At 35.6% G+C, this 24,274-nt stretch overlaps 3 protein-coding genes across 3 annotated transcripts; all 3 read right to left on the bottom strand.

Annotated features, from left to right (window-relative positions):
* Positions 1-6: 6 nt before the first annotated feature.
* On the bottom strand, positions 7-8,246 carry pkd2l1 (polycystic kidney disease 2-like 1). The gene is made up of 15 exons (XM_057342042.1): positions 7,939-8,246; positions 6,451-6,567; positions 5,662-5,786; positions 5,312-5,565; positions 4,549-4,773; positions 4,190-4,418; positions 3,842-4,012; positions 3,539-3,720; positions 3,327-3,447; positions 3,143-3,241; positions 2,930-3,051; positions 2,718-2,835; positions 2,495-2,574; positions 1,921-2,041; positions 7-1,796 (listed from the first exon to the last, which is right to left on the bottom strand). Exons 1-15 carry the CDS (start codon positions 8,207-8,209, stop codon positions 1,626-1,628), a joined length of 2,406 nt encoding a protein of 801 aa, XP_057198025.1. The 5' UTR covers positions 8,210-8,246; the 3' UTR covers positions 7-1,625.
* A 1,923-nt stretch (positions 8,247-10,169) lies between these two features.
* On the bottom strand, positions 10,170-10,580 carry atoh7 (atonal bHLH transcription factor 7). Its single transcript, XM_057343029.1, has one exon. It carries the CDS (start codon positions 10,578-10,580, stop codon positions 10,170-10,172), a length of 411 nt encoding a protein of 136 aa, XP_057199012.1.
* Positions 10,581-16,354: 5,774 nt separating this feature from the next.
* On the bottom strand, positions 16,355-24,185 carry si:dkey-51a16.9 (RING finger protein 122). The gene is made up of 6 exons (XM_057342725.1): positions 23,871-24,185; positions 20,627-20,783; positions 20,492-20,534; positions 20,366-20,407; positions 19,620-19,702; positions 16,355-17,320 (listed from the first exon to the last, which is right to left on the bottom strand). Exons 2-6 carry the CDS (start codon positions 20,734-20,736, stop codon positions 17,200-17,202), a joined length of 399 nt encoding a protein of 132 aa, XP_057198708.1. The 5' UTR covers positions 20,737-20,783; positions 23,871-24,185; the 3' UTR covers positions 16,355-17,199.
* Between the last annotated feature and the right edge of the window lie 89 nt (positions 24,186-24,274).

Genomic DNA, 24,274 nt, shown 5'->3' with positions numbered 1-24,274 from the left:
AAGGCATCTCTTTAATTTCCCCTTCCTGAATAGCTGATCATGTGTTTGCCTGTTCATTACAGTAAGGACTTTAAATTTTGTACAAAAAAACGCAACAGAAACCTAAACATTCTGATTTGGCAAACAAATGTAAGTAAAGGCACTTTTTGGAGGTTCATTGGACCTGTGTCTTGTACATGTTGATGTGTAAATGAATTTCTATGTGCCGTGGTGTATATTTAATCCACATTAGCTCACCGTTCTCCTCAAAATTCTAGAGCTCTTTGATACTGTGTGTATATGTATCTTTTTACTCCAACTTACAGACAGTTCACTTTGGAGAAAGGGTCAAGATGGCCAAACCTGTAAATATCTTTTGATAATTTGGCCTAGAATAAGGGTTTCAAGCATGCATTCTACTTGAAAGAATGTTGCAGAAGGAATGCAGCATATGTTAGAGAAAAGTTTAATGTGCCGAACAGATTCAGTGAACTTACAAGCAAGCCTTAATTGTTGCTCGGTCACACACAAATTTCAGTTCAACACTCGGAAACCCTGATAGAGCGGTTTATCATTGATTTTAGAGCCTACTGTAAATTTTGTCCCTTTGCTGATTTAATATGCGTGCCATTTTTGAGTAGCCAGAGAAACATTTGTTTTTGTTTTCTGGGGACAGTAAGGAATTGCATGTTTTAAACCATAATATTGAGGTTTGCTCAAAGTATTGAATGTAAAAGGCTGAAATGTTTGAATACAACTTAGCAACAGTTTTCTTTTTAGTCTATATGAGTCTCAATAAATGAACCATTGGACAAGAAACATTTTGATCCAGTTTCTTTTTAAACCTACATTTAACGTAATGAAGAGACCAACGAAAACATTTATTTTGCCATTTTAAAGATATATTTGACTATATTCTTAAACAGGAAAAGAAATATTCTTCAGAAATACACATGGTGTCCTAAGATTAATAATTGTATAACCTATTGAAGTTTGGATATACATGGGTTGTACACAATGAAATACAACATTCACATTAAATCCATATCCAGAGATTATGTCTAAAACGTACCTAAAAATATATATTTCAATCTTATTTTACTGTTATTTTCATAGCAATTTGTCAAAGCTATCCTCACTAAATTTCATCTCATTAAATGATGGGTGGGAATATTAGAACCAACTCTGCAAGTTTGTCACATGATTAAATATCAACAGAGATAAATGACCTCAGATTGATTTAAGCTTAATTATGCTAGGAGTCCATTTTCCCAATAAATATTAGACATTATAAAAGCTTGGTCTTAACAGAGAGGAGGGTGAGAAAATAATAGTATCTGGAGGAAATGTTTACACACATGTTTATACATCAATATACATTGTGCAAAGACAAAATGTGGAACAGAATCAGACCACCATCACCCTTTGACCCCTCTGAAGCTTTAAATAACAAGTGCAACTTTAACTGCAGTCAGGTACAGAAAAGAGATTAGTACATTTCTGTGTCCACTGGTAACATAAGGTACTCCATCTATTCTAAAATAATACCTTTTCTCAACTCTCACATTCTGTGTCTTAATATCCACAGATCAGGCTTAGATTAAGCCTTCCATGTTAGCCTGTTTCAAAACTCATGTCTTGGTGAATCAGTGACGTGCAGAGCTGCTGTTCTCGCTGATGGCTTGCCATCCTCCGTCTGGATATAAGTGGTTTCTCAGCATGCCCATTGGAACAGCTGGCGACCAGGTTGGTGGTGCTTGTTCTTGTGTTCTCGTCAGGCTTACCTGAATATTCCCTCCTGAAGCTGGTCTTGATTCCTGTCATATAATATATGAATCATGTATTGAATATATTTCTGGAAAGTGCAGCATGTATTTGTCCATCTCTTTGACATAAAATATTGTGTTGTAATGCGACTCCTCTAAAAAAAAAAACACTTACATCTTCTCTGTTCATGTGCCTATCTATCTTGTCTCTGCTTTCCATTTTCTCCATGATCCCATTGACTTTAGACATTATTAGAGCCACAGCATTTTCAAGATGAGTAACCTTTTGGGCCAGCCTGGTATGGAAAACCAAAGTTACCGTTTGAGCAATAGGCAATAAAGGGATAGTTCACCCAAAAATGAAAATTCTGTCATGAATAACTCACTTTCTAGTTGTTCCGAACCTGTATAAATTCCTTTGTTCTTATGAACACAGAGAAAGATATTTGGACGAATGCTTGTAACCAAACAGCTCTTGGCCACCATTGACTATGGTAGTCAAAAGTTCCCCAGAACTGTTTGCTGTCCTACATTCCTCAAAATATCTCCAAGAACTGTTTGGTTATAAGCATTCTTCCAAATAACTTTCTCTCTGTTCATCGGAACAAAGAAGTTTATACAGATTTGGAGCAACTCAAAGGTGTGTAAATGATGGCAGAATTATTATTCTTTTGGGTGAACTGTCCCTTTAACTGGGACATAATAATTTAATTGTTTTGAAAAAAAAAGCAAAGTTTTTGTACACAAACCTTTGAAAATCTTTAGTCTCTCCATGGTCATCTGCTGACATACCGTTTCCAAGATTTCGAAGCTCTGCATTGAGTGAGTCCTTATACAACATTAAATCAAGATTTTAATCTATAGCTGCCTTCTAAAACTGTTGGATTAGTATTCATTTCACAAAGGACATCCATTAGAAAACATAACCTTGCCAAACAAAATTCATATCCCAATTCAAAGAATAAAACACACCCTTTTTTCGTCCAGCTCTTGTTTCATTTTCTCCTGTTCCAGCTTGTCCAAAGTCTGGTTCCCATCATGGTCGAACTTGGCGAAAGCATCTGTGATCTCTTGATCACTATGGCCCATTCTGATAAGTGGGATACACAACCAGAATACACGAGCTCATTGTGCACCATCATAGAATTATATGATCTAAGAAAAATGTATATATTTTGACTAACCCTTTCAAAGCATCCCTGAAATCTTGAAACGTCAGCTCACTGGAGCCAGAATCCAGTGCTTTCTGAACATCAGAGATCTTTTCCTTTTTAAGTTTCAGTTTCATGATTGTCTTTTCATAGCTCTAAAATTAAACCATGCATGATATTGGTTTCACCTTTTTTCCATGATCAAAACAATATTATTTTTGTGATGGCTGCAGAACCTTCACATACCTGCTTGATAAGATCAGAGATCTGGAATTCATCTTTTTGGGAACTGAGCTCTGACTTCACCTCTGAGTACGTGTCATTAATGATGGCCAGGAACATGTTCTGTTAAATCCAATTCGCAGTGTTAACTGATATATAAACACTTGAGCTTTACACAAATCAATTAGTACACAAATTGTTGACTTACCAGTAAAACAAAGAACACGAAGAACACATAGGAGAAAAAGTATATTGGTCCGAGTACTCTGTTTGCCCTGTCAATGGCATCATAATCAAAATCTCCCAGGATGATTCGAAACTGGGTGAAACTGAAAATAGAGGAAATGATTTTTATAGTCCTAATAGTCCTAGAATCCCGGTTTTTTATTGAATATGCATACCAAAAAAAATCATTCTTACATGCACTTGTTAAATGTACTGAAGGTTTCTACTTCCATTCCAAAGAGCAGGTATCCCAGCTGAGCGTAGGCAAAGAACACAATGAAGAACATGATGGCAAACCCAAAGATGTCTAAAGCACATCGTGACAGGGTGGATGTCAGCTGGGACATTGTCTTATTGAAGCTGATGTACTTGAATATCTGTAGAGATGAAAACATAAAATCTCTCATAAAAAATATAATATAAAAACTGATCTATTCAGTTGAAGATTTGAGATTCCGTCTTTTAATGTGTTCTTCTGATATACTCCTCCATAAATACCTTAACCCAGGCAAAGAACAAGTTGACTGCATTCATGTTGTTGTATTGGGTTTGCCAAAATGCAAGAAATTCAAAATCAGCGTAGATGTTGGGCTGTTCCAGGATCTTTGAAAGTAATTTATCCACTTTTATGGTCCGGAATATACTGAAAATTATGGCAACTAGAGAAAGCTGTAAAACACACACAGTGATATGAGTCTATGCTTTGAATTCATCATCCGTTCATAAACTGAACAGTGACAGCTGCATTTATTTCGATCAGAAAATATGCTTTTAAAATATATGCAAAGGAAAAAATATTATGATTGTATATTTGATTGATGACTCATTTTTTATTTTTCCTCTTACCAGTATCACCACCAAATCTACAATGTTCCAGATATTTTTGAAATGGGACACTTTGTTAACTCGTACTTCCAGAATTTCCTCCATGATGTAGTAGAATATGAAGACGCAGAAAACTAGCTCACAGCCCATGACGAAATAATCCCAGGTGTTAACGTAACGGATCAGCCGTACTGTACGTATCTGATAGGATGAAATCGCTCCACCAGTAGCTGGAAACTCAACCACCAATCTGAAAAAAAGGGGGAAACTATATGATGAACAGCTCAATGTAAAAAAAAAACAGATATAGACATTTTATTATTTTGATTATTTTCAGATTATAAATGACACAGGTTTTGATGCTGGTTTAGGACAAGAACCTTATGACGCTGAAGAGGTTGACATTGGCATTGTATGTAGAGAAGTCAATGAACAGAGCTCGAGTTCCTCGATCAAGCCACAGATTGTCTTTTAGTTCTGCTATGATATCAGCGCTCTCAGTTTTGGTTTTTGCCAGGTCTTGATAAAATCCTGATCCACTGTATGTGGTCAGCAATCCCCAGTGACTTGATCCTTTGAGCTCCTTTTCAGTGTGATACTGCCATCTGAAGAACAATGACATTTATTATATTATATTATTACATTACATTATAAAATATATTATATTATATTTAATAGAAATACATAATATTTAATAAGTAAATGTGGTCAAGGTCAAACTCGTGTTCAGAAAGTAAATCTGATGGGTGATATACCGTAAAAATGAGTGAAATAATTGTAACAATTTCCCTGTGAACTTAATTGGCAAATCTTTAATGGCACCTCAAGTACGTATAAACTGTAATTTGACAGAATTGTTTTATTAATTTTCACATATTTTTTCAAATGTAAAATTACATAAACAGACTGCAAATGTAAAAGTTAAGAGTAAAACAATGTTTAAAAAACCATGTAATTTTACTTGACAAAAATTGTTTAACTTTTTTCTGGCCAGAATGTTAGTTTAACGTTTTTTTTAAGTACATGTTTTAACATTAACTTTTTTTTTCTCGTGACGTAGCCTAGCAGAAGGAATTAATCATTAGCTTTAGATTCTTTTAAAAGTGACCCGCGCGCTTGTCATGCGTGACTGATGTCACTTACGCCGTGTCGTTGACCGATCCAAACACGCTATCATCCTCTTTTTCTTCTTTGTACACATCGAAACACTCTGTGATTTCCCTCCGAAAGTCTTCGTGCACCTTACAGGAGTTTTTCTTCACTTTGATCTGGCGAATGCGCGGGACTCCTAGCAGCATGTTCTCGTAGTAAATCAAGGACTGGTTTTCGTTCACAAAAGGCACGTTGTTGTAATATGTATTCCAGTACAGGCTGTCAAGTAAATTGAATTCCATGTACTGCAAAATTAACGACAAAAATGAAGGGATTAGAGGGATGTCGTGGTGAATCTGACATTTATTTATATTAGAAAAGACGGAATTGTCGAAACTCACTGTCCACACGTCATTCATGCTGCCGATAGAGGAAAAGCTGATGCCGTTGCCCGGGTAATGCACGAACAGGTCGGTCATAGCTTTTGTGTAATAGAAAGCAGAGCTGCTGGTCATCCCATAAGTCACTGTGTGAGAAAACGGTTGTGATGGGTTAACAATAACATCACTTATTGATCTTTGCTCAGACGTGCTTTACCATTCATCCATAAGTAACACAGATAAAAGCCATTAATTCATTTAAGTTTCATCCATTAGCAGTGCTCACGTCATGAAAGCCACAGGCATGGATGAGAGGAGGGTGGTTTGTTTGAGATACACAAATAGCCCCCTTAAACAATAGAATTCAGAGGAGACAAAGCCTCAATTGCCTGACCTGAGCTCTTATCTGTAAAAGACAGCAGGGTCCAGACTGTGTTTCTTTCAGCTGGACAATGCTGGATTTTAACACAGCGGAACAGTACACATTTTATAATAACCACTTAGTCTGATACACATCTCTCATGATAATAGAGCACAATGTAGGGGAGGGCAGGGCATAAGTCGACAGTACAAATCACTTACAAAAGAGCTACAAGTTCAACAATTTCACGATCACGCATGCTTATGTTTGAAGATATATTATTACCACAAAGTGAAATCTAGCTATCCACACCTACCACTCTTTATTTTTCATATCGATTAATTTTGTTTAATTCTTCCTTAGACTTTTCAAATAAAAAAATCACTCTGTTTGACAGAGAAAATAGCTAAATAGGTCTATTAAAAGTATTTTAAATACGTGATACTTACACAGACATAAATCCAACAGGAAAAAAATGTACACCAACAGTTCTTTGAGATTTGCTTTGACCATGACCTCAGGATTGTTCTTTGAATCTTTTGTTAAAGCTGCTGTTCCCCACAATCCTAGCAAAAATAAATGAAATAATATGCAATGAAAATATTTATTGAAATATTATATATAAATATAACACAATTTGCATATACATATACACATACACTAACGGTCAAAAGTTTGGGATCACTAAAAATGTATTTCATGATCTTAAACAACTACAGCCACAACCTACAGTCATCCAGACCCAGAATAACATTGGACAGACCTAAATATCTCTTTTTTTTCTATCCTCACTAGTTCTTTCCTCTTTTCACTAACCAGCCCGGCAAACCATTTCGAATGAATCGCACAATTTACAGTGATTACTCTCTCTGTAGTTGCAGCAGTTTTTATTTTAATATGCCAGAGGAGAACTGGCTCTCCCGGTTGAGTCTGGCCTCTCCAACGTTTTTTTTTTTCTCCACTCTTATACTCTTAGTTTTGGTTCCTTGCCACTGGTTTACTGGGACACTGCTGATTTAGTTTAATCCATAAATATAAACAACTTGCGTTTAACAACACACATGCACGTTAACACATTTTAACAAATATATTCTTTCCGCACGTTTTGATATTATTGCAAATTGTTCTGGTATATTGTAATTTTAGGCTCCCAGTCCTGATAACAATATTTCAAAACAATATTTAAAATAGTAATATACCTAAATTAAATATACTTCGATTGAATAATTTATAGTTTCTGACAGTGCACTGACATCAGTGTACATTGCATAGAGAAAAACTTGCAATAATACCACGTATCTTAATACCGTATATTCTCTTTAGTTTTCCCCCTAGAATTATTTTTATATTTTTTTTATTATGATGTATGTAAAGCTGCTTTGCAACAATGAAAAATAAAGCGTTTTATAACTAAAATTGAATTGAATTGAATTGAGTTAAAAAGCTTTTAATCTGAGGGTGTATGTTTCAGTGTTTGAAATTACTTTTGTAGACAAAAATATAATTGTGCCAACATTTTGAATTAGTTTGATTAGAAAACTAGATTTTTATCACAAATTTTTTTTTTAAATGAATTACTTGAACCAAATAATGAATAAAAAGCAGCCAATACGAGTCCAGCAGATGGAAATTCTTTCGATGAAAAGGTTGAGACCTCAAGAAGTAGGATGATAAAATGATGAGAGTATGATTTTGCTAATTCTAATCAAAGGGTGACTACTCTGAAAATGCTAAAATGTAACATTCATTTATTTTGGATGCTTTTAGTCACAACACAATTCTCACAGTAACAGGTGTGTTATTCCATGGTTTTAATGGGTTAATTATTATTCTAAAATGTGGAAAATATATAAAGAATGCTTAAGTGATCCTTAACTTTTGACCGAAATTATGCATGTCAATGTAGCATCTACTATAAGCATATCATTTTCTCTTACCTTTAAAGAAGGCTGAGCAGCATCCAGACTTCTTAGCAGTATGAACCTTATCCCCTGCCGAATAAGGGTTAGGCATATTCATGTGGTTCATGTTCTCCAAAGAGCTGTGGAACATGGGTTGAGGGTTGTAGACGGTGTTGATGTTGCGTTTGACAGGTGGAGGGGAGCCACTATAGGCCTGATTCACCCAAGCTCCTTTTCCATAGTTACCCGGCTCGCATGCCACTGCGCTGCTTAGTTGTTTCTCTGTACGGTTGTGTAAGTGCTGCATGATGCTGGGGGTATGTAGAGGACTTCAACATGAAACGTTTAAGTGAAGCTTTTGACTTGGGACACACTGCACATGCATTTATACCTTTTCACTCAAAGAGAGCAGGGCAGCGGATTTGTGGAAGGAGGGGCCAGTCTTTTGTTCAACGAGCCATTAAAAACACAATCCTTCCATTAAGGTAACTGAGATGTTCAGGAATAGCGTCATTGACAAAACAGAACTTATGTGATTTTGCGTCACTTTTTTGTAAACATGCTAAGAGATCAGCGATTAATAGCCTACCTTTTATAATAAAGAGGTAAAAGCATAAAAACATATTCAGTGATAACACAAATGACTTTAAACACAATGAATTTGATTTTCTCAATGTCTTGAAAAAACAAGATTCAGGAAGAGGTTTTCACTTCGATTAATATAGTGATCATGACATAATGACAGTTAAACTAAACGGATTAAGATGGATGTATCTAGCTTCATGTACATGCTTTCAGCCGAGTGCTGGCTGTTCACGCCTCATTGCCACTGAATACACATATTAGACACAGTCATTAGACAGCAAAGAGTTTAATCTCCAGTAGATTAGGAGTGGTGAGGAGGACTGTCCTCGTCAAGCTTGTGACACTGTCTGGAAAGACATACTACATACTAACACTGAAGAGTTTGGTTCCAAAATGAGATAAATATCAATGTCAATTTTCAAAAATCATGTTTTTTTATTGTGCATTCCAATTAATATCAATCAAACTGCAGTTGGTTTGTTTTGATTTAAGCCATGATAATAAAAAAAGACAGCTAACTAACACAATAAAAACATAATAAAAAACATGATTTTCGAGTTATGAGTTATCTCATTTTCGAACCAAACTCTTCTCTTGTTTGCTGTCCTGACAAACCTTGAACACAGTGTGATCTGTTTGCTATGAGTCAAAATAAAATGAATTTATTAAAAAAAGGTAAAAATGTGTTAATTTCCTGTACCTGTAATTCTCTTTTCTCTCGTTATGGTGTAAACAGCACTTTGGATGCACAATGAATGGTGACATCATTCAGCATCCTTTAAACGTTATTTATATAGCTTCAAAAGAGACTTTTGTTTTGAGGTGCCTTATCTTGGGACACAGAGGGTTTCACTGCAATGTGTTTATCTCTGTAGAGGTCACATGACACAAGACATCTTTTATTTCTATTCTGTAGGATTCTAATAAAAGTAGATGATTTTAGTTTGTGCATACATTTAACATTTAGAAGATTAATATTTAGCGGTTCAGATTCAAAGTTTCTTTAGATTTTGGGATGTATGGAGAAAACAAAAACATAAATGGCTTTCAACAATTAATGAGCCGTTTCACAAAAAAAATAGAATTGACACAAGGTCTATGGGTTCAATGTTTATTTTTGTACTTATTGACAGTATTATGTGCAAAATACAAAACATAAGACGGTTTAAAATCCATTTCAATCAGATGAATAATAGTTTAAAATATATTAACTACAGTACAAAATGTATGTTTATTTTGATCAATGACAATATTATGACAATTATTCTTCTTAAAATCTTAGTAATACTAATATTTGCCTTCCATCTTGTTTTTCATTGCATTTCACAACAAAAAATACTGATAAAGAAATGGAACAGCAATTTTAGTGACAGTATATAGTTGTTATTGCTGAGCACTACACAGTTTTCTCCAAAGATATGACAGCAAGCATTTAAAAAATAACCACATCTGATCTACAGATTCACATGAGACACATTCGAGTTTATCAAGTCATCAGTTGCTAAATGCATTTAAAAACATTTTTGTAAAAATGAAAACAACTCTATTTATTCAGACCCTACGCTATACATACGCTTGTCCTTTAAAACAATCAATTTGATATTTTACATAATAATACAAATGTATTTACTCAATCTTGTATAAATGAAACAAGTTAACACACCGAAAGGAAAAAGAGGAACTTAAAGACTTTCATAGTGGTAGGTGAATGTGGAATGCATGCAGTCATTCTCAATGGGTGAGTTATACTGCATAAAGCAAGAATAGTCCTCTGGATGCAGGCTGTCAAACTGTAGATTCAGCCAATCTTTCTGAGGTGCTGCGTGTCTGCTGGCATCAGTCAGGATCCGATTAAGGGCCATAATGTAGCTCAGGGCCATCTGCAGAGTTTCATATTTAGAGAGTTTGTTGTCCTGACCCCATTGTGGGACCACTTTACGTAGCCTGTCGAATGCAGTGTTCAAGCCCTGCATCCTCTTCCTCTCACGAGCGTTGGCCGCCATCCTTCGCCGCACCACGCTCTCGAACTTCTCGGGGTCCCTGGAGTCAGACTCCGAACCTGAATCTGCACAGCTTGGTCTGCGGGGCTTCATGACTCCAAAGGTCCACCAAACACAGCAAGATTCTCAGTGGCAAATATATGTCCAGGCACAAGAGCGGAGACTAAAAGAGACCCAGTGTTCTTCGTGTCGTCCTTGTGGTGACCAAACTAAATCCAGATATAGGGTTCTACTCCGTAAGCTCAGATCTTGAGGTTCTGCTTTGCTCTAAGGATGACTGATGCTTATATAGAGCTTGGGCATTAACAGGTGGCAGCAGGTGGAGCCCCACCCATATTGCTCCAAAACATCCCTTATTATTAATGAAACACATATCCAACAGCAGGACTAATGCACTCTAGCTAGCCCGGTTGCACCCCAACCCCCATTAACTCAAACTTTAATGACATTCCAATTAACTTTGGCTGGTCTATCAGGCAGGGCTCCACTGAAACCAGGCGTTAATACAAACACTGATAACTTACCATCTGGACAGGGCCACTCCAACAACCTGGGGTGGATGTCAAGGAGCTTTACCTAATTAAAAGTGCATGCATCTTTGCATCTCTGGGACACATTGTTTGCCTCTACAGAGTCTGTTTGATTTTATATGAATTCTATATTAAGGGTAGATAATGTGAACATCAATTTAGTGTATATAATAATAAATTCAATAATAACATTGATCAAATCTTAAAATACAACTAATATCAAATGAATGCTGTCATAAAGTGTCTAAACTGGAACCTTTACAATGATATTCATGGAATATTCATAATGGGATTATCATACAGTATTAGTACAATACTTACAAAAATCTAACAAAAATAACCCTTTATTTTATCTAGAAAATCACCAGTGCACTTCACAGACAACACCATAAACATTGCTGTGACAATAAATCATTGATTTGAGTCTCTCAGAGGAACAGAGACAGACAGATGACATTGACAAAGTGTCAATTTCAATTGCTTCAAATTGAATCAGCTGGGGTGGTGGGGTTCAGATGGTCATAGATGGTCACAGGTTCATCAAGCCTGTTGAAGTATAAACTCTCATCATTATTGCCTTTAATGATATAAATAAAAAAACTTACATCACAGAATCCAACGATTTTTAAAAATAAATATATTTATTTAATTGTACTATTGTATTTTTTTACATAACCAGTTTTTTTATAATAATATTAGGAATAAATGTTATATTAAATATAACAATGGTAATACTTTACAATAAGGTGATATTTGTTAACAGTTAGTTAATGCATTAGCTAACATGAACAAACAATGAACAATACTTATACAGCATGTATTAATATTAATTCATGTTAATTTCAGCATTTACTAATACATTATTCAAATCAAACATTGTCACTGTTGACATTAGTTAATGCACCATGAACAAACATTAACAAGGATTAATAAACTAAATTGTTCATTGTTAGCTAATGTTAGCTAATGCATTTACTAATGTTAACTACTAGTTAACACATCTACTTTCTTGACTGCAGTTTCAAGTGCAATTTTACTGTAAAAATATTTTTGCTGACTCAAATTTTTAAGTACAATCAACCAGCTTTCAACTTACTAAAATGTTGGCTTGGGGTGACTAACTTATATGAGCTGAAGTAATGTAAAAAAAACGTTTAAATGATTTATAATGCCAAATTGTAATACTTGTTTGAAATATATTATCAATAATCTTGTATTTGTATGTTTGTTTGAAAGTTTATTTTGCTTGAAAGTGCTCATTGTAAAGCAACCTTGAGCTTGTGGAAAGGCGCTATATAAAATAAACTTCTTCAAGTTGATTGTACTCCGTCACAGACATAAGAAATAATTAGACAGCGCATTGTCTGCTTTGGTCAACTGCTGGTTCGTGGAAAGAGTAGCATGTAAACAAATGCAAGTAAACGGGGGAGCTGTGCTTTTTCAGCATTAAAAGCACAATAACATTTACATTTCTTAACACATTTCAATGATTTACGATATATGTGGAATACTAAAACGTCATTGCCCGGTTTCACAGACAAGGTAATCCTAAAATGAATGTTTGAGCAGTCTTAACTGAAAGTAACTCACCTTAAAACATCTTAAAGTATGTAATGTTTTTTACTAGGGCATTTTTTATAAAAGTAGTTTAAATATCCTAATTTCACTAAGGGTTAGTCCGGGTTTAAACTAAGCCCTGCCTGTGAAACCGGGGCCATGTATCTAGATACTTAAAATCTCAATATTAAGACTAAACATAAGTCTTTGTCATTGGAAATTGTTAATTATCTATTCATTGTGCCTGTTATTATATAGAACATGTTATGAATATGCAAGACAAACAACAGCATAATACATAAAAATAACCGCGTTTAAGTATGAATCGAGAATAAAACACAGACATCTTGAGACGGTATGAAGATACTTTTTATTTGAATCATCAAACAAAAAATCCAAGGTAATATTAATTTCTTTACGTTATCTCTGAAAAAATCAAGATTATTATTGGGGAAATAGCTTTTTCTGTCATTTTCAGATTTTAGCTAAAGATTTTGAGGGCACACAAATTTGAAACAGAGAATGACATTGATAAACTATTTACAATAAATGCTGAAATATTTCATGAAAAATAGGCATTGTAGTTTTTTATTTCAATGGGAAAATTACGGCATCAAAGGATTGTTGTACAGTGTGGCATGCTTAATTTTAACAATATTCAGCTAGGCAAAATTTTCAGCATTTTCCAAATTATAAATCTCTAGAGTGTTTGCATAATTCATGCCCTAGATGATCATGGGTCAGGCATATAAACTCATGCTATCAAGTCATTTTGCATTGGATAAGTAATTTTGCTGTTCAATTGGGCATATGAACCCAATCTTCTATTTTGATTTCATTGATTGCAGATTGGCATGGCTGACCAGCTGCTGTTCGTCTTGTTCAAAGGGCTTGGTCCAGACATGTACAACAGCCTTGTTTTGCACTCATTCTTGTCTGGAGTCAGTAGCTGGCTGATGTTAAAAGGCCATATGTTACAAACTAGGCCTTTGAGACACTGTTGAGCAGATTATATTAAGGATTTAGTCTTGAAGAGGGGAAAGTGAGAACTGTTATCGGTGTAATAGCTTAAGCCAGGATTTAATCAATCTGATTTTCATTTAAACCCATTGATTCAGAGAAGAATCATGGTCTTAAAAATCGAAGCATGTAATCCTCAAAACACTGGGAAGAGTGATGATTATTGCAATGATTTAGAGTAATACAATTAACATTGCCCTTGAGAGCTGAAGCACTGCACTGAAACAGTATTGTGAAACCAGAGTCACATTCAAGACTATATTAAACCCCATCACTGATGCAGAGCAGTTCTTTTAAAGTTCAACCAAACAATCATTAAGAAACGTGGGACATGTTTTAATAAACTTATTGATGTTTAAAATCAAATAGATAAAAAGAAAAGAAAAAAAGACATGCTGACCAACGGGGTCAATTAGAAAACTAAGGCATATTGTGAAAACATTGGCCCCCATACATGTCTAGAATTTAAGACCCCCAGCCCACACCCCCACACCACCTCCAGCATTAGAATGGGGCATCTGGTGAGATGAGGCTAGTGACTGTAATTAGGTCAAACAAGGTGCTTGTAATTTCATGCTTGTTTGAATCTTTTTTATTCTTCTGACTGTTACGTTTAATCTTAACTGGTCAATGAACCAATGTCTTTATAGAGGTCATTAGCTAACATAAATAATAACAAACAACTCTAGAATAGGAAAGTGCATGGAAAGTGCATTTATTCTAAATATGTCAAAACACAAGCTCCTATTTTAAATAGGCTATATTAAAACACAAACTAATTTTTTGCAAATTCTCAATTACTTTTAAATATCATATTATAATTACATTCAGTGCGGTAAAGCTTATAGCTTTCTATAGCTGACAAAAACATTGTTTTCCACTCATAAATTTAGGACTAATCATAGACAAATAATAGCAAATAATATAATAAAATATTGAAATAATATACATTTTACACACGCGCGCACACACACACACACACAATAAATTTCTACATAAAATGTGTTCCAAGGTTCACTCACAAAAAATTTCATCCTACCCGTCAGTTTATCCTACCAGGCATTTCGCACGTCACGTAATTTTTTTTCGCTATAAAATCATTCTATCCGTTTATTTTATACTGCTACGGTTTATTTTTCGTTGTTAAATCATTCTCCATTTTACATTTACATTTTATGCATTTGGCAGACGATTTTATCCAAAGCGATTTATATTGCATTATACTTTACATTTGTTTTAATGTGCAATCGGGGTCCCAAGACATTAGCGTTGCTAGCACCATGCTCTAACCATTGAACCACAGGAAAGCTGTCTGCCATAAATTCTACATATTTATTTATTACTTGTAGTACAATTTGATAGGGTTTTGCGCTGTAAATTAATCCTACATGTTTCTTTTATGCTAGGATAATCTGACAGGGTATTTGCATTGTAAAATCATCCTACCTGTTTATTTTGTCGATGTGGTTTAGATTATATTAAATTTTGCCCTGCGGTAGGAACATTTGACAGGGGGACAATTCGACAGAACACCGGCCCTAAACTCTTGTTTTGGTAGTAATTGTAAAAATGTAAAATGTAGGCTATTGGTTCAAGAGAAAATATTTGTCTAAGACTATATACTGTTATTTACTGGAATGGTGCATGAATTAACAAATGTGACAGGCCCTGTAAATTCGTGCAAAAATGTGGACGCGCAAAATAGCCGTGTTTTCAGCAAGATTTTTGTGTTTAATTTGTGAAAAATATCGCCATCTTCTGTCCCTACATAATGTAACACCCAAACCACAGATATTTATGCTACTTAAACCATAAAAAACGAATATTTTGTCGTCTTAGCATTAAATGAATCTTTCAAAAACGAATCTTTTTTTTTCATTTTTTGCTTATTAATGAAGTTGTTGTGAAGTTATCGTGAAGCATTTGTGCTGTTATTTTAAATGTTATCGCTAGATGGCATCAGCAAGTTAGTTATCCATGGTTTATAGAAACCATAGCGTAACAGTGGTATTTGTAAACTGTGGTAATTCAAATGGCAGTAAATCCTGAAAATAAAAAGTGAATTCACGTTTACTGTAACAAAACCACAGGAAATTGGGATATGTGTGCAAGCAAACTTGCTTTTGTGGTATTTTAGATTGTTATATAATAAGACTAAAGGAAAGCTGAAATATTGTATATTTGCTATGGTTTGAGTGTGTGATGTCTGTGATCTACAGGTATATCACATAAAAATGCGTCACAGTTTATTTATTAAAGTTAATATTGTTGATTCCAATCATCAAATGGTCCCCGTCTGCCTGTCTTTAATGTCTGACATGTTGCTTGTGGGTGTGGGAGCTTCATTGAAAACATTCTAAACAGAATTTTTATTTATTTATTAAAAGCAGTCAGACTGCTTATAAGATGCTAAGATCTTGCCATAGGCCTATTTAAAACTATTTTACCACCTTCCAGACAGAGGCCATATTAGTCTCTCAAGATATCTTTGACTATAGGAACATGTTGGAACAGACATGGTCATCATGTGTCAACAAGTCTATAGAGCCCAGGAATGCTATTCTTCTCTTGTCATACAAGCATGTCATTCTAAAGAAGTGATTTAGGAAGGGAAATATCCAGGAGGATTTCTATAGTAAATCTTGTAAACACCGTTTTCTCCAGGTTGCAATGAAACTAAAAGACCATAACTAAAAGACTGCTAATGGGCTACGAGACAGGATGTTTTTCACTAAAACACTAAACATTGTGATTTAGCTATGAATTTGTTTTTATTTTATTTTATGGTTCAGTCTTCACAAAAGTCGAGCATTTGCATTGCTGTAAAAACATTCTTGACTCTGCATAATTGAGGTTATTGTCTGATTTAGACATTTGCCATTTATTGGTAACATGGTTGCATAACATTTTTCTTTTGTTGAAATTGTTGAAATTAGAAATTATTTTACATTAAAATGAACACAACTGTTTCTTCCATCACAAAAACATTTTATTGAGCCATTTATTGTATAAAACTAAATACCTTAAATAAATTAAACCCAATTTCTATTTTATCCAAACTGGATCCCTAGGGGTTGATACAACAACATGGCTTTTCACCAAGGCCATAAACTCTCAAGTGGGCTTATGAGTTCAAATCTTAATGTTGGCAGGAGTAAAGATTTATGAGATCACAGAAGTTAGTAAACTCTTCATAACCTTGAATCTGTAACTGAGAATTCCTTAACTCCTATCAAGCCACCTTGTTGTTATAATAGTGAACCCTCACTCTTAGATTGAGGCTATGTGCCTAAATATTGCACAATGTCAATCAGACCATATATTCTGTGCAACTCTTCAAGACTGTTTATGAATATTCTGAATATTTCTCTCTTCTGTTGGACTTCAGTGCATCAATCTGTATTGCTGGAAGCTAACATAAACCCCATCCATCACCACCCCTCCCCATCTGTGCAGGAGAAATCTTGTAATTGGCTGACAGGGGCAGTCAGGTTTTTCAGGGACGTACAGACAACCATCTCCAGTAGTGTGGTGATTTTAAAACTCTTTTCATACGTGTGTGTGTGTGACACACATTATCAGTGACCAGCAATGTCCCTTTTCTGTTACACCTCCAGGGGGTTCTGGGGTCCTTCGGCTCCCTGTGGAGGGTCTGGCTGGAGCCTGCAGATGGGTTTGTTGCACATGGGGCAGACACTGCGAATTTCCAGCCACTTTACCAGACACCTGAGAAGGAGACAAGGTAAAAAGTGGGAAAATGAGAGAGGGGACCATTATGCATTGCTATCTAGACTCAAGCACCATAACATCTACACATTATGGTCATGTCACAAGATGAACCTTAGCAGAGGACATGATATTACTTTTAAAGCATAAAACTGCTAAATATATATTTTAAGTGGACAGTCACAAAACGTGTTATTCAAGGTTAATACTCTCTCATGGAAGTTCCATTGAAATGACAGGTTCATTTGTGGTCCCTCTGGTTTTATTCATGTTTTAAATGGTGTCTCCAACGATGTTCTGTATGTCAGGAATTCTTTAAGGTGTAACTGCAGTCACAATAAGACATGCGTGAATTCGTTTTGAAGGAAAAGTGGGATCTGAAAGGCATCTATCAATGTTTAAAACACTGCATCCCAACCAAACAGGGCCGGATTATCCAATGGGCATTATGGGCACAGGCCCAGGGGCCCATGCGCGCTTGGGGCCCAGGCAAGGGAAAACATTTTCACATAACAGCGTTTACGCCATATTCATTCTGCCGGTCGCTTCTCTCTCCCGCGCACATGGAGGTGCACACACAAAACAGTGTTTCTAAATTAGGAAGTCTGTCTTTTGATTTAATCACTTTTACGAGCCCTCCAGCGGCTTTTGTTTAGAAGAAGCGCATAGCGACAAATCTAGCGACTTTTTGGATAAACCTTAGCTTTCATTCAGTGGGAAAATGTCGCCAGTGCTGCCCCGCCATCGCGAGGTCTCTCTTTCCCGGCAGGAAGCAGCAGCACCGTACGACAGGTAACTTGTGAATAAAATGAGTACAAAAGAGCGTTTCCAACAACCTGTCACTAGCCGGGTTTCCATCAAAAATTGCCAATTTAGCTTATGCGCAAAATTGGAATATCGCATAAAACATTTGCGAATAAGCACCGTTTCCATCCAACTAGTCAACCGTCACTTCCTAATAAACTGGCACTAAATATCAGTAAGAAAAGTAAGAGAAGCCACTGAATATAAATAGTTTTCAAATATAATAATACTTGCGGAAACAGACGATTAGAAAACTCAATAAATGCGGTGCTTTTGTGGATGCCTGCTGTTCGGGAAACATAGTCGTGATAGTTCTAAGAGGCAATTACAGAAATACTTGACGACTTTGCTCAGGCGTTTAAGAATGACCATCACAACATTTCTGATGCTGTGTCACAAGATCATTACTCTGGTTAGTCAGGTTACACCGGCCGTCTCATAGTGCAGTTACGTGAGTTTTTGGAGGAATTTATTCGGCAAATGCGTTTCCATCTCCCATTATTCGCATAAACCTTTTTCGCAAAAATGAAAAACCACCTCAAGCGAGCATACAAACTTTTTTGCGAATTAAGCGTTTTTAATTCGAAATTTGGCGTTTCCATCACTTTTGTGAATTATTTTATATTGATATAATGTTGATCAGTAACTGCCTTAATTTACCAATATTTAGCCTTCATTATTAGATAATCCACAGTGCTTTTACATACATTGCAAAATGTTTAAAATATATATATGATGATGTCATAATATATATGCTAAAGAAGTATACTTATAATACTTGTTAATGTCGTTTACTGTAACACATTACACGCTTACATAATAACGCGAGTCCCGAGGTGCTTGTTACACAAATAAAGTTTAACAAATGGACAAATTACTCTTGTAGTATAATCATTGACAAAGACTGCCCTGCCCGTTTAGTCTTTGAAAAAATGAAGATGGAAATACAGTATTTTAGAATTGAATTTAAGAATATTTTTTAAGAACTTTCTGTAATTTATCTGAAGAAAGTTCTTATATTTTCTCTTAAGAACAGTTTTGTGAATCTGGCATGTTTGTGTTGAATTATGGAAGAATCTGATAGAACTGAATTAAAAGGTTGAGGTGTGGTAGTGTGTGCTTGAATATGCCAGTGAGTTACAGTATTCAGGGAAAGGTCTTAATATTGTTGTTGCTGGTCCAGGAAGGCCTTGTTGCAATCATGTGGTGTAGGCTAAATCCTGTATGATGGAGGATGTGTACAGGTGTTGATATTGTCCTTCAGGTTGTGATCATAGTTTGTAACTTGTCAATGTAATCCTGTAATCCTGAAACATAGAGGTGTTTCATACACATAGTACCCTAGGCTAATTTAAAACTTTATTGTGCGCATGTGTGTGTATGGGGGGGGTCCATAAGACACTTGTGCCCAGGGGCCTCTGAGTTCTTAATCCGGGCCTGCAACCAAATCATTACATTCCAAATAAAAATGCTGCAAAGTGGTTTTGGATCTTACTTTTTGTGAAAAGCATGAGAACAAGGGCAAACTCCTAGTTCATCCCGGCTCCGAAACTCCTCCAGGCAGACAGCACAGGTCTGCTGCAGAGATTTAGAGAGAGAGGATTTGGTAAACAAATAAATAGAAACAGGCTTTCCAACCTGATCTCACAGGAATTCGTAAATGTATTTTATGAGGTGGCTAATTCATGAAATCGCACAATGTGAATCATACAAAAACATTTGATTATTAGAAAGAAGCAATATTGAAACCCCGCCTCGAACCTCATCCCTAAACCTAACGTCACTGATAATCATACTTAAACGCAAAAATAAGATTGTACGCATTCATACGAATTAGCCACCTCACAAAATAGTTACAATGTTTGTATAGTTTGTCTTCTTTGTATATATTTAAATAATTGTTATGCATGTTATATGCATTTTTGGCATGATATGATTTGCTTTGTTTGAAGAAAAAAGCAATACAATATGTAATATCGTCACTGTCCTTTTGAAACATTTTATGTCCAAATTGGCTGTTTTTCAAATGATTAAATACTGTTGTCAAAGTTGACAAGCACATTTAATACTTTTTATTGGTTAAATATATGCAAAACTCAGTTACAAGCATAAACTGTGACTAATAATCAACTAATAAAAAAAATGTCATGAAATATGGAGATACAAGGTTTCAGAGGGACAACAGCGAGATATTGTATAATATATAATATATTTGGAACTTCATGAATGAGCTTTACTTACTCCAAGAAGGCTCAGTTTTTTTCCTGGACCTTTTAAAACAACCTAAAATAAGAAATAATATTGTTTTTATATGTACGTCAATAATCAAAACACCATTATATTCGTTTGCCATAAAGAACAACATACCTCATTATATCCATATTGTTCCTGTGTGCTTTGTCGCCTCAGTCTGTAATAATATATAAAGCAAGAATTCTTGTTCATAAAACATGGCCTTTAATATTTCTATTTAACTTAAGCAGAAAAATAATATAGAGGTACCTAAGCAGGTAGCAACAGAAGACCATGCTTAACATGAAGATGAAGAGGCCTATCCCAAGAATGATGTCATAAACATTGAGTGCAAGATGACTGCTGATGTGTGTGGTCATTATGCAGAACTTGTCTGTGCGCTGTACGTCTTTATCACACAGGCATCCTGCAAGAGCACAAACAAAGCAGTTCAAGTGTTTGTCTGAAACAGAGTTAACGATGAGAGTCATGGGAGTTGCATTTGGCATTAATTTATGGTGGTTCTTGTTTATCAGCGAAACTAATGCACAATTCCAATCGGATTAAATGCACAGAAATTGATTTTCTAGCGCGTATACGTCATTGAGCTGTTATGTGAGTGGGTTGCAAACTTCTTACTGTTAGACCCTTGAAAGACAACACACATCAGTGTGATTCTCATGTGTACGCTTCTCAGTGGCCCCTGCATGCATATTGCATACTTCAAGCCTGTGGACTGTCCTCGTGTTTCTCAGCTCAGTGTAACACACCTCTCATTGTTGGACCTCACTGAACACAATGAACTTTTCACTGTAATACATCGGCTAACTGAAAAACAAGACATGTCATGCTGTTGTGGGATGATAATAGATTTTGTTTAAAAGCTCATTATGTACTGTATAATTGATTATCTGAGCTCTTGGCTGAAGTACACACATCTATGTTGTGGTGGTACCATCACATGGTAATACCATGGTGCTTCGATATACCATGGTACTGAATTATATACCATTCATTCATGTATTCACATACCATGCAGTTCACACGGTATTCAACTGAGGTTGGAAAAATAGTTCTAATTGTGCCAAGGTACTGCTAAAAAACAGTAACAGAATGGACACACAAGCTTCATTGTCCTCAACTTTGTGGAGACCAAAACACACTCTCCACTGTGCTGAAGTTTGGGGACAATAAAACTCCAGTAGTGTCTGCAACAAATGCATATATAATACTTGAAAAAAAATACTTCCAATTTTCAAAAAATGTACACTTTACCTTCTCTAGTTTTCTTTTAGTAACAGGTGTTTGTAATAAAGCATAAAATAATTTTCGGTGTCACCTTATTTTACAGTGCCCATGTTACAAATAATTATACATTTAAGTACTTACTATAGTGTTAGGGATAGGATTAGGGTTTGGTTTAGGTGTAGTTACATGTAATTATGCATAATTTATAGTAAATACTGTGGTAAATACATGTAACATGCGTAACAAGGGCACCGTAAAATAAAGTGTTACCGAATTTTCTTGTGTGGCCACAATCAGTTTGATGTTTGACAATAGTATAAAGTAAAGTACATTTGCATGATTAAGTGTGGGTTTGACTCAAGTGCAACTTCAAAATGCTTCAACCCATCATTCTATACATATATAAATAATATATGATAAAATGAGAAAAGACAGTAGTTTTAATGGGGGAACTGGGGAAAACAATGGAGATTTAAATTGGTACAGTTTAATAAATAGTATTGTTCAGTGTTTCAAGCATTTACAATACAAGTTTGCTTGTCATTAAATCTCTATCGTGAGAGAGAGAGAGAGAGAGAGAGAGCGAGAGAGAGATATTATTATATCCTTTTATTCTGCTACTTAAATGTATATTTTGCTTATGTAAATCTTTGTGTAAACTATACTCTATTTCTGTTTTAATTTATTTACATATATTATAAACCACTTTAAGTTGCACTACATACATCACACTTTATTTTATTTTATTACTATAATTATCTTTCTTTTCGTTTGTATACACACTCCACACACCCAGCACACAAACTTTGTGCCCTCTGGCCAGCGCTTTAGAGCACCAAACACCAGGACTTCCAGACACAGAAGCAGCTTCTTCCCCCAGGCAATCTCCCTCCTAAACAGATAACTGCTCCTTAAGAGCAATATTCCACTTCCACTACTCCTATAGTGTGCACTATAGTGCCTTATTATATCTACATCTTATGTATACACATGTATATAACACTACCTCTACTTACTACATTATCCATTTGCACAAGTGTACATACAATCTGTTAATATGTATATTCTTCTATATGCTACCCTGTACAATGTCTCTTATATGTTATTATCCCCCATTTTCTGTAAAATAGTCTTTATTTTATATATGCACAATTTAGAATCTTTTAGACTGTAAATCGTATTATATTGTATTGTCATTGTGTTGAATGTCTGTACTAGAAGCTTCCAACACCAAAGAAAATTCCTTGTGTGTGCAAGCACACTTGGCAATCTGATTCTGATACTTGCACTATTTGTACGCAAATGTTTTGGCAATACGAATGTACATTTTGTCAAACCAATAAAGCACACTTAAATTGAAATTGAGAGAAAGATATCACATATATGGAAAAATAGAGTGAAGCCTGGGCAACTGTCTGTGCTTAAACACAAACACTAGTGTTGCACCCTTTCTGCCACCATCTGCTCTATCCAGGAGGAAAAGAGGGGGAGAGAAAAAGATGTGGATGCCTCACTAACCCAGACAGGAACAACAATAACAACTGACCTCAGGGTCTGAATGCTGCCAAACACCACACAATGTTGTGTCTTATGGCAGACCATGACAGATACAACATGTGTCTCTCGATCTCTCTATAGTGATAAATTCAGGTCACAGAAGACAATGTGTTGATCAGGAGATGGTAAGGAGGCTTGACTTTTTAGGTGATGGGGAAGGGGTGGGTACAGAGGACTTTAGTAAGCAGCAATGGAAGGGTTAATAATTTAGAAAACATAGGCAGATTATACTTACTAATTCATAAATTGGGGTGGAAAGTTATGATTTATACTGACTGTTGGATATGAAATTTATAAAATCACGAATTTGCTCCACTATCATTTTAATTAGATTTATTTAATAAAGACAGTGCTGATATTAAGCCAAACGAGTGGGCAGATCTCCTCACTCAGATCGGATGAATAATTTGAGTTCTCACATCATGACTTACGGATATTCAGCGCTTGGTTTACACATTATGATCACCCAACGATTTTTGTCTGTTAAAACATTCACAAAGACAAGTCAGTTGTTAAATCCCAACACTGGAACAGATATGAGCCCCTGTACACCACTGTATGTCTTATGCAACCATAGGCATGTTAACGGTCAAGAAATAAGCTCTTTTTCAATTCTTAAAGCAACAGACAGTATAAAAATTTGGTTGTCAAGCTCAAAAAATGGGATGTTACAGAATATTTCCTTTTAAAACACTGTCACAGGGCTCACCCTTCTTCTGCTGTCCCCAACCACTTTCCTCTGGTCCTCCTGTGTCTCCCTCAAGATAATCCCTCACAATCGACCGTTTCCCTCCGTAACAAAGGAAAAGATGAGCTGTGGCACACAGCAGTCAGAGCGAGACGACATAAATGTACCCTATTCAAGCTGTGAGAGGCATCAGGCTGTCTTCTTCACACCATCTGGCTTGGCATCTCCTGTCCGAAAAAACAAAGAACACAACACATTCTCCAGAACGTCCTATGTGTTTCCTATTGGCCAATCCACCAAGTCTGCCTCAACGTAATGGTGCCAATGACTTCTCTCCTGCTCAGTTTGTAAACAGATCTCCGCTCATGTGATTCGGCGTCTGGATCACAGCTCTGCTTTCACCCGCCCCCTCCTCGTTCTCCCCC

Source organism: Triplophysa rosa, linkage group LG9, assembly GCF_024868665.1.
Source record: "Triplophysa rosa linkage group LG9, Trosa_1v2, whole genome shotgun sequence".
NCBI classification, from domain to species: domain Eukaryota; kingdom Metazoa; phylum Chordata; class Actinopteri; order Cypriniformes; family Nemacheilidae; genus Triplophysa; species Triplophysa rosa.
Note: the sequence above shows the minus strand (reverse complement) of the source record. Positions and strands in the feature narration are given on the sequence as shown.

Excerpts from the sequence above, each read along its gene's own strand:
- pkd2l1 (XM_057342042.1), bottom strand. The coding sequence starts at position 8,209 with ATGCAGCACTTACACAACCGTACAGAGAAACAACTAAGCAGCGCAGTG. Across the intron at positions 3,721-3,841 it reads TGTTCTTTGCCTGGGTTAAG|ATATTCAAGTACATCAGCTT; the intron begins GTATTTATGGAG and ends TCATCTCTACAG. Across the intron at positions 3,052-3,142 it reads TCTCTGATCTTATCAAGCAG|AGCTATGAAAAGACAATCAT; the intron begins GTATGTGAAGGT and ends GTTTAATTTTAG.
- atoh7 (XM_057343029.1), bottom strand. The coding sequence starts at position 10,580 with ATGAAGCCCCGCAGACCAAGCTGTGCAGATTCAGGTTCGGAGTCTGAC.
- si:dkey-51a16.9 (XM_057342725.1), bottom strand. The coding sequence starts at position 20,736 with ATGACCACACACATCAGCAGTCATCTTGCACTCAATGTTTATGACATC. Across the intron at positions 20,408-20,491 it reads AACAATATGGATATAATGAG|GTTGTTTTAAAAGGTCCAGG; the intron begins GTATGTTGTTCT and ends TTCTTATTTTAG. Across the intron at positions 19,703-20,365 it reads AAAAACTGAGCCTTCTTGGA|CAGACCTGTGCTGTCTGCCT; the intron begins GTAAGTAAAGCT and ends AAATCTCTGCAG.